The sequence below is a fragment of the Athene cunicularia genome (assembly GCF_003259725.1).
Source record: "Athene cunicularia isolate RWA chromosome 13 unlocalized genomic scaffold, athCun1 chr13_part1, whole genome shotgun sequence".
NCBI lineage: Eukaryota > Metazoa > Chordata > Aves > Strigiformes > Strigidae > Athene > Athene cunicularia.
This window is the reverse complement of record NW_020799117.1, coordinates 6,605,045-6,614,998: the sequence shown is the minus strand read 5'-3', so window position 1 is coordinate 6,614,998 and position 9,954 is coordinate 6,605,045. Positions and strand designations below refer to the sequence as shown.

The window sequence follows — 9,954 nt, the reverse complement described above, 5'->3', positions numbered from 1 at the left end:
GGGAGCCGGCAGGGATGGGGGTGAAGGGCCGGGAGCCCTCCGGCCCCACGGCTTTGGGAGAAGAGCTCTTCCTCCGGGCAGCGTTGATGATGTTCCTGGCGAGCCGCGCTTGCATCTGCCGGCTGGCCCGAGGGTCGGCGTCCTGCCGCAGCGGGGACAGGGACCTCTCGCTCCATGGCGGGGACATGGGGGGTCCCTCATCCAGCTCAGGCACCGAGGCCGGGCTGGCCCAGCCGTCCAGGCTGCCAGGGCGCCGCGCCAACCGGGGTGTCCAGGTGGGCGAGGCGGGGAGGGACGGCCGCCTTTCCTGGAGGGGGACAGAGAGCGGGTTAGTGCCAGCACCGCTCGGCGGGATGAAGGGGACAGTGCAGAGGGACAGGGGCAGGATTGGTGCCCGGGCAAGATTCATGTTGGCTCAGCCCTCTGTGAACTGGGGATGCATCCTCATGCACTGCACCCCTGGCAAGGTCTCCCAAAAAATGCATTTGCCTCTGCACACTCCCACCAGACACGGAGGTCAGGGCAGGCTGAGCCTGTAATTAATCATCCTTGCCCAAAATATGGTCCAGGACTTCTCACCACCTGCAGCTTCCTAAAGCTTCCCTCTGGGTGATGCATGGAGACACCTCCCCTGCACCACTCCGGGGGTCCATCGCCCAGCAGCTGCTCCCCAGCCAGCAGGAAAGAGAAGAGCCAGGTCTGACAGCGCAGAGAGTGTATTCAGAAAGAGGGGGAAAAAAAAAAAAAAAAAAGAAAAACGCAGGAGAAATAAAAGCACAGTCAAAAGGCAACTCATTACTGTGAGGAGAGTGGCAGGAGCGAGGGATGGGCAGGGGCATGACTGGACCACGAGCTGAGCATCACCCAGCAGCCCTGCCCAGCACACCCCTCGCTCCTGGCCGTGCCAAGCTGCGCTGCCCGTCCCCAGCTCCAGCACCGAGCGTGGGGAGGGACAGAAACCCCACGGTGTCCCCAGTCCCAGCACTACAGGGCCCTACTGTTCCCTAGGGATGCAGCTCTTCCTCTGCAGCATGGAAGCAAATGAGGACAGATCCCAAAGGAGCAACAAAAGAGAGAGGAGCAGGCACAGTGAGGTGGGAAGGTGGTGTGTTCCTTCTGGGTTTGCTTTGGTAGGAGGCAGATAGGAGCCGGCAGGACAGAGGGGCTGTGGCTGTGCGGGCAGAACCGGCAGCTGCCGGCTGTGAGAGCTGGAAAGGCAGGAGGCGAGGAAAAGACAGAGCCAGAGATGCGGTGCTCCGTACAGCTTCCAGGTGAGAGAAGAGAGAAAGTGCCGGTGGCTCCGTGGGATGCGCAGGCTCCCAATGGCTGTTTGTGATCCTGTGGGCTTTACGCCCTGACTCCTGCCGCCTCCCCAGGACCCCTTAGCTCCCATTACACCGGGGACTCGGCAGCGCCTGTCTCACCCACCGTCCCAGCACTGCAGCCTCCCAGCTACTTCTTTTTTCTATTTCCTTTTCTTTTTTCCCCCTTTTTCATGGTTGGTTTGGCTTTTGGCACACCCGTGAGCAGATAGAGAGGACTCGGCCAGCAGTGGGAAGCCTAAAACCCCCATGTTTTTCTCTCCGCCACCGCTACTTGTAGTAAAAAGAAGGTTTCCACACCTGCGGCTCTATGCCGGCGTTCCTGGTGGAGTAGGAGGGCCGGGGTGCCTGGAAGCCTCCCTTTGCTCGGGATGGCAGCAGGCGGCACGGGGAGGCCAGCAGCACTTCAGTCGGGGCTCCGGGACCAGCATGGCTGCCCTGAGTCAGGGTCAGATCCTCAGTGGTGCTGTGGAAGGGGCTGGAGGTGGTCTGGCCGGTGCTGGGCACAGTGGGGGGATGCCAAATGGGGGAAGGAGGCAACAGAGAGGTCGGGCAGGAGGTTTGCTGGGAGTAGGGGTAGGCGTCGGGGAGAGAGGGTCTGGGTGGAGGCACCTCCTGGGGCATGGACCTCGCAGGCCCCTTGGATGGGGAGAGGATGAAGAGTGAAGACTGGAGCTGGTAGGGCTGCTGCTTGGAGATCTCCAGCTCCTTCTGAGACACCTCGTTCTCCATCAGGTTGCTGCCATACAGAGATGCTGGGGGGGTTTTGGAAGGCCTGGAGGGACTCTTGGAGGGGTGTCTGGAGATCATGGGTGACAGGCAAATGTTGGCATCATACTTCCAGGAGGGAGGCAGGGACATGGTGGGTGACGGGGACCGCAGTATGTCAGGCTGTGAGGGAGCCTCAATGATGAACTTCTCCATCCTGGATTGCCGGCGGGCAAAGAGCTCAGCCCCCTTTCCTCTTGCTTCACTGAGGTTGTGGCTGGGCTGCGGCTTCGGCTTGGGCTGGATAGTGGGAGACTTGAGGCAGGAGGACCACGCCGGTGCATCATCGGCTGGTGGGAGGTGCTGCCCACCCCTGGGTGCACTGTTGGGGACAAAGTTGGCGGCTTCAGCCCCGAGGGCGAAGGGCTCGTCCTCAGCACTGGGCTCCCCCTGCTCCTTCTGCTTCTTCCTGCTGTCCACGCTCTGGACCAGGTCCAGCAGATCAGGGTTGGGGCCCAGCTTTGGCTTCTCAACAAAGGTGAACATGGACTTTTTGCCGGCTCTCCGGGCAGCCGACTCCTCCAGGATCCCTGTTTTGGGCAAGGGGTTTGGTCCGCTCACACCACAGCTCAGGGGGGGACCTGGCAGCATCTTCTGCTCCCGGGGAGGGTACAGGGCTGAGTAGGCGGGGGGCGAGCGGACGCGGGTAAGTGGCGGTGGGCTGCTCAGGGTCTCCGCATAGGTGGGTGGTGGGGGCAGCTCGGTGGCAGGGGGTCCCTCCGTGGGCTGGCTGCTGGTGGGGGACGCCTGGGTGCCGAAGGGTCTGGCTGTCCGGTTCTTCACAGGCTTGGGCTTGGCCAGGGTGAGATGGACCTCATAGTACTGCCGGCCCTGCGCCCCGTTCTGCTGCTGGCGGGCTGGGGCTGCTGTCCCCGTGGCTGTCCCTGCTGGCGCGCTGGGCACCTCGCTGGGCACCTCGCTGTTCTTCCTCTCCCCGGGGTTCTGTGGCAGGACAAGAGCCACTGTGCTCGTCTCCACTGGGGCTCCTGCTTCCCTGAGCCCCCCGACCCCACTCTCCAACCCGCTGGCCGCCCGCTCCTGCACACCATTGGTGGTGGCCGATGGCATGTTCTCCTTCAGGTAGACACTAAGTGGGACCTGCTGGGCTTCAGCTGGCACCTCCCGGCACAGGGAGGCGTTCGCCCGCAGCCCCTCTCCCAGGATGCTGGGCTGGTCAGGAGCCAGCTTTGTCCCCTGTCCCTTGCCTTCCTCCATGACTGCTTGCCGAGGCTGCGGCACAGGGCTCAGCGGCAGCCCCCCACCATGCCCGGCCTCGGCGAGCCCATCGACGCGCTGCTTGCGGCGGTTGAAGAGCAGAACACCCTTGGAGCTGGGGCTGGGTGCCGTGGTGAGCTGCGCCGCGATCCTCCGGCTCCGCGCCTTCGCCTCCTTCAGCTCCTTCTCGGAGAGGCTGGCGCTGCGGGACAGACCTGGGCAGAGGGGAGAGGGGGTTTAGGGGGGGCTCAGTGGGGATGTGGAATCTCAGCCCTCCCCACCTAGGACCGGCAGCCCTTCCTCCAGGTGTCCCCTGGTACACAGGGGTACACAGTGGGGATATCGCAGTCCAGGGGTGATACCCAGTGCAGCCCCCACCGAGCTGCTGAGCTGCAGCTCCGCACGCTGGGGGGACAGACAGAAAAGCCCAGGGGACACCCAGGGGCATTCAGTACCTTTCCTGTCCCACCCCATATTTTGGCAGGGGTCTGCCCGTCCACTGTGGTGACTGTATGGGAAAGGAATTTCTCCAAGGGCTTTGGCAGGTCTCGGGTTGCAGCTCACATGGTTTTGGCCCCCGGCTCAAAGAGCAGCAGGCAGGGAAGGGGCCAGCTCATGTCCCCCAGCCCCTTACCCCAAGCCCCGGCATGCTCAGCCCTGAACAGGCAGGAAAGCAAACCCAGCGTCAGCGGGGAAATGCCAGCCCGCCATAACCCCCTCATGGCCAGGCCAGTGGCCAGCCCCATCTGGGGACTGATTTATGGAGCAACACGAGATGGCAGCAGCTGACAGAAACTGCAGATCCTGACCCGCTGGACACAGACACAGCCTTCAGCCAGGCACCAACCTCATGTCTCGGGAGCCTATGCAAGTGCTAAAAGCAAAGCGCTAAAAGCCCGGCGAAAGCCCTACAGACATCAGCCGGAGTGTGGCTGGGCTTCTTGTGTGCTGGCCAAAAGATCAGGGCACCAGCCCTTCCCCAAGGCCAAAAGGATGTGGAGCTGCCAGGAATGCATTTTCTCAGGGTGAGCAATTTCCTACGCGCTCACCCTGAAGCGCCCGTGGGAAGGGCAGCATCCCCAATCCCACCGAGGCCACTGCTCGGGGACAGACGCCAGTGTGGAGCATCAGTATCACCCCAGCACTCAGCAAGGGTGCAGCCCCCTCCCCAAAGGCACTGCCGGGATGGCTGTGATGGGGTGTCCCTGCTCCAGCCCCAGCAGGGAGGTGGGTGGCCAGGGCCGCCCACCCCAAGCCCCGGCATGCTCAGCCCTGAACAGGCAGGAAAGCAAACCCAGCGTCAGCGGGGAAATGCCAGCCCGCCATAACCCCCTCATGGCCAGGCCAGTGGCCAGCCCCATCTGGGGACTGATTTATGGAGCAACACGAGATGGCAGCAGCTGACAGAAACTGCAGATCCTGACCCGCTGGACACAGACACAGCCTTCAGCCAGGCACCAACCTCATGTCTCGGGAGCCTATGCAAGTGCTAAAAGCAAAGCGCTAAAAGCCCGGCGAAAGCCCTACAGACATCAGCCGGAGTGTGGCTGGGCTTCTTGTGTGCTGGCCAAAAGATCAGGGCACCAGCCCTTCCCCAAGGCCAAAAGGATGTGGAGCTGCCAGGAATGCATTTTCTCAGGGTGAGCAATTTCCTACGCGCTCACCCTGAAGCGCCCGTGGGAAGGGCAGCATCCCCAATCCCACCGAGGCCACTGCTCGGGGACAGACGCCAGTGTGGAGCATCAGTATCACCCCAGCACTCAGCAAGGGTGCAGCCCCCTCCCCAAAGGCACTGCCGGGATGGCTGTGATGGGGTGTCCCTGCTCCAGCCCCAGCAGGGAGGTGGGTGGCCAGGGCCGCCCACCCCAAGCCCGTTTCTCATTTTCTTGCCTTCTGTGCCGCTTGGGAGCCTTCCAGGATATTTTCAGCAGTGGCTCAGCCTACCAGCGAGGGAAGGGATGAATGACTAAACCAAATCCTTCCAGCAAGCCCACGGTGAAGCAGGAGGGCTGCTGCAAGCTGGTCATCTCCTCTTCCTCATCCTTCATCCCTCCTGCCTCCCTCAGCACCCAGCAAGTCCCTGCACTGGCCCCAGCACTGCCAAGGCACGCAGGATGGCCCTGCCTCCCTGCAGAGAGGAGGAGAAGGGTGGATGAAGCTTTTGGGCTGCCTGACAGGAAGGTTTTGGCTGGGCACGGGGGAGAGGAGGCAGAGATGCCAGTGGAAACTCTCTCCTGGAGACAAGGAGCCCATCCGCAGTGGCAACGCCAGAGGCCAACATCTCCCCTGGTTAGCGCCCGGCATTGTTTAACGCCCCATTTCTATTTGCTTTGGCGGCGGCACAGAGCGGGGCCACGGTTTCCTCCGGCCGGGCTGGCTGGAGGGCGGCCAGCACCGCAGCTCCTACTCCACAGGGTCGCCCTCGTCGCCTTTATCTCTGAAACAGAGAAGAAATACAGCCAAGGAGCCGTTGAGAAACAAGCCACAGGCTCCAGATGTCTGTGAATTTCGTGCTCCAAGCCGAGCATCCTCGCTTCCTCGGAGGCCGAGGCCGCCTAAGAAGCTGAGCTCTCGGCGGAGCCATTTCGCAGCCTCTCGCTCTTGCTACTGCCTTTTAACAGCAACTGAGGGGCCCTGGGGGATCTCCTCCGTGCTGGAGGGATGACTCAGCTCTTGGCCAGCCCATTCCAGCTTGGACTAGCCGCCGGATACACTCCTGCATGGCCAGGACCAGCGCCGGGATTTGTCCCCTGGGGGATTTTTCCCCCAGGTATCCCCATCCCTTGCTGCTGCCCCAGGCACAGGCATCCCTCTGGGCCAGGGGTGTTGCCAGGTGGGAGCCCCCTACCTGAAATCCTCCACTTGGCATCTGCTCCCAGCATCACCCTGCAGACCCCCATCCCCTATGCTCTTCCATGAGCCCCTCTGCCACTGCCCACCTGGTACCCACCATTGCTGGGCTGCTCCACCCAAGCCTGCTGGAAAGGAACCCCTCAGGATACTAATGGAGATGCTGGGGATAATAATTGCTCTTCACATCCAATGTTTATCACATGGATGGAGAGCACTGAAGCCTCTGGCAGGTCAGAGGAAATTGTACAGGGCAACCCCGTAGACCACCCTGCCTGCACAGCCCGGCAGATGGACGAACGGACAGACAGACAAACGGACCCTGCAGCCCTGCAACCCAGCTCTGCAGGCACCGTTGCAAAACTGGCTCATCGACCAGGGGTGACGTGCCATCCCCAGCCAAAGGACAGGGACCACCTCCTCTGCTCCAGCTTGAGCCGTGGGATGAGGTTATTCAACCTGGCACAAGAGTCTTTAGCCCTCTGCCACGGTGGCCGGAGGGACACTGTCACCCAGGGTGGCTCCTGCACCCCTTGCCCCTCTTCTGGCTGCAGGGGACATCCCATCATCCTTCCCCGACATCCTCTGCCAGCTGGGGAGCCTCGGGCAGGCTCTGGCTGGGTACTTCCCCCAGCCCCAGGCAGACAGGAGGGAGCTCAACATGCTGAAATTGTCCAGCTGCTGGGGAGGAGGAGGAGGGGTGTGGGGCTGAAGGCAGCCCGAGCAATGTGGGGAGAGGGCAAAAGAAAAACTATGCATGGCCGAAGGTGCCGGGAGCTCACACTGCACTGGAAAACAGCTTCCGTCCATTAACGGGAGTCCAGTCCAAAATCTGAAGGGTGACGAGCTCTTCTCGCTCTCTTCCACTCTTCCTTCCTTCCTTCCCACGCCACACACCAGCTCACCACCACCCTGCTCTTCAGAAAGGAAACGTCTCCCCTCTCCAAATGTCCTGGCTTCTTGCAAGAACAATGAATCCAGCCCTGCCAGCCCCCTCTGCTGCCATGTCCCCATGCTGGGTGGTCCCCAGCAGCCCCCAGCCCTGTGGTCCAGGGATGCCAGGGAAGGAGATGCTCACTGTGCCCCGCAGGACCACTGGACCCCCTGTGCACGTGAGCAGCTGGCCAACAGCGCCCAAGTGCTGTTTCAGTGCAAAGCACTTCAGCTCTGGCCAGGGGAGCCTATAGATCTCTATCTCTATATTTATATAGGCACTTGCTCCGTAGGTTTCCTGTTGCTTCAGGGGTGACTTCCAGCAACATCCCCCAAGTGCAGGGCTTAACAGCTTCTTACTGAGCTGTCAGTCATCCTTCCCGCAGCACGTACTGTGCTCTCTTCTCCAGAGTGAGGATGACGAGGGTGATGAAAGGCATTTTTGTTGCTCTCCCCTCCTGGCCAGATGGGAAAAAAAAAATTCCTTCCAGCTCAGCTTTCCGTGCAAAGGATGGGTCCCCTCACACAGCACTACTGCAGAGGGTCTGAAGTCTAGCCAGCAAAGGCTGAAGTCACCATCCGACCCCAAATGATGGTGAAGGAAATATCAGACCCTGCTGGTGGCCCACCCTGCCCTGACAGGGACTCCAAGAGCTGGAATGAGACAAGGATTTGGCCCCAAATTGCAGGGAGGGGAGGTACCCCAGGGCTCTCTGAGCTGACAGATTCAGTGGGAGCTGCTGGTCTTGACGTGGCCAGGATGTCACAAGAAGAAAAACAGTGACTTGGAAGCTGCCACCTTGCAGGTGTGGGTGGCTGTTGCATGGTGGTGAGAAGTCCTTGTGCAGAGAAGCCAAGAGGTAGCAGAGTCCTGGTGAGATGCAACAGGCCACGTGAAATCTTGGACTCAGGGCTGGCAGGCGATGCCAAAATCTCTGATTTGGGCTCTAGCCTGCTCCCGGGTTGGACGCTCAGCCATCCCAACATCACAGCCCACCTTGGCTGGCTCGCAGGAGGATGCTCAGGATGTCCCACCAGGCCACCCGCCCACCCCATGGCTGTCCAGGGCCAGGCAGAGCACAGACCTGAAACCCCAAATCCACCTTTGCACAGAGCAGCAGCCACCATCCCTAACGCGCAGGCGCTCTTCCCTCTTTCTGACCATTTCTCGGGCTGAGGCAAGTCAACCCAAACAGTGCCTCTTATTGGCAAAATCCCACCAGCAAAACCCAGCATTAAACCGAGAGGAACCCCATCTGTCCAGATGGACACACAGTGCCGCCGTGCCACCGCCCTGCCACGAACCCAAACGCACATCTACAGCCGGGCGGTGCTGGGGAGGGCAATCCCGTGTTTTCACCCAAACACTGAGGGCTTTGGACACCGAGGAAATGTAAGCAGGTTTTTTGGCAGTGAAGCCAACTGGCCTTTTGCCCCAACTACAGCTGTGCAGGATTTTTTACAATGTGCACTAACTCGCACACATTTAAATCTGCGCTTCCCTCCAGCTCCCAGAGTTATCCCAAATAATCTGCTGCTAGGAAAACAAGGCGGGTAGCACAGACAGGCAGTCAAGCTAGCTAGAAACAGATACGATTCAAACATATGGACAAAAATATGACAAATTTCTGCCTCATTCCCAGCTTCCAATCCTCTTATACCCCAGATATAAAACCTCCATGAAGTTTTTATCCGTGCTGACCCTTCAGACCCAAAAAGCCCTGGCTCAAGTGGTGGGTGCCATAGTGGGAGCAAGCTCTCCTGCCTGGCAGGGCACACTACGCTGGGCCTCTCCTCACAGGCTCCTTTGCCAGTGACAAAATCTGGCACAGCGAGAAAATTCGATGCGCTTGCAAGTTTTCCCTGTGCTCTGTTCGCAAAGGCTTTGATGGATTTGGAGCTGTTTGCCTCCCCACGGTCCTCCCAGCTCACAGCCATGCCCCTGCCTTGCCCAGCACCCAAATCCTACTGAAAATCACCCCACAGTCTCCCAGCATCAAGCCCTGGGGTACCCATCTGATACCCAAGGGGAGGAGGAGAAGGTGCTGGGGGGTATTTGCTCTTTGATAGGGGCTGGCTGCCCCCACCCCAGACTCGCTTTCCCAGGGCATGCCAAGCTGAGGGGGTGCAGTGAGCAGCTCCAGCCCCGCATGCATCCACACTGGAGAAGAAGAGGCTGCTGCTACCACAAAAGTGGAGGCAGCACCTTCCCCCAGCCAGCCAAAATTAAGCTTTTAGCTTTGCAAAAAGAGGCTAGAGCCAGGCAGACCTCCTCCAGGCTGCCCTGTCATCCATCCACCCGCAGCACAGGAGAGCCAGCCCATCCCATGGCTGGGTACCACGGGGACCCCCATCCCTCCTGGCAAGTGCGTCCCAGCCCCCTGCACCCACCAGTGCTCGGGCTCGCCACGACACATCCCGAGCTGCCAGGGCCCCGGTGACACCGGGCTGGTGCCACAAGTCGGAGGCGGTGGCGACCAAAGGTCATTTGGCTCAGCTTGTCCCCGTCGGATGGAGGGAGCGGGGAGGGGAGCGGCACGAAACGAGGCCTTTGCCTGCCCCTTGCACAACCCGTAAGGGATCCATCCTGCTGGCTGCCAAGCCGGAGGGACAGACCTCATGTCTCCAGCGCGGGGTGGCACGGCCAGGGGAGATCACGTCCCCGCCGCAGGGGACAGGGGACACGGCTTGGGAAGACGATCTGCAGAGCTGCAAGGTGTGACCCTGAGGAGCGCTGGGGGGGACCCCCACGTCCCTCCACGTCCCCCACTGTGCCTCCCACGCCCCGTGCCAGACCCCCGCGTGTGGGCAGAGGGAACCGACACCCGCACGGATGATTTCTAGAGAGAGCGACACCCCTCAGCCC

At 60.9% G+C, this 9,954-nt stretch overlaps 1 protein-coding gene and 1 long non-coding RNA gene across 2 annotated transcripts in view; one reads left to right on the top strand and one right to left on the bottom strand.

The window, feature by feature from the left end:
• The window catches only part of SYNPO (synaptopodin), a 4,697-nt gene extending 918 nt beyond the window's left edge, over positions 1-3,779 (bottom strand). Inside the window, exons 1-3 of the mRNA XM_026858504.1 lie at positions 3,761-3,779; positions 1,623-3,520; positions 7-307 (exon numbers count right to left, since the gene is read on the bottom strand). Of these exons, the coding sequence (XP_026714305.1) occupies positions 7-307; positions 1,623-3,520; positions 3,761-3,779 (2,218 nt within the window). The remainder of the gene's footprint in view (positions 1-6; positions 308-1,622; positions 3,521-3,760) is intronic.
• A 1,268-nt stretch (positions 3,780-5,047) lies between these two features.
• Positions 5,048-9,954, top strand: part of LOC113485068 — a 16,666-nt gene continuing 11,759 nt past the window's right edge. Inside the window, exon 1 of the long non-coding RNA XR_003399349.1 lies at positions 5,048-5,178. This is a non-coding gene — a long non-coding RNA (uncharacterized LOC113485068). The remainder of the gene's footprint in view (positions 5,179-9,954) is intronic.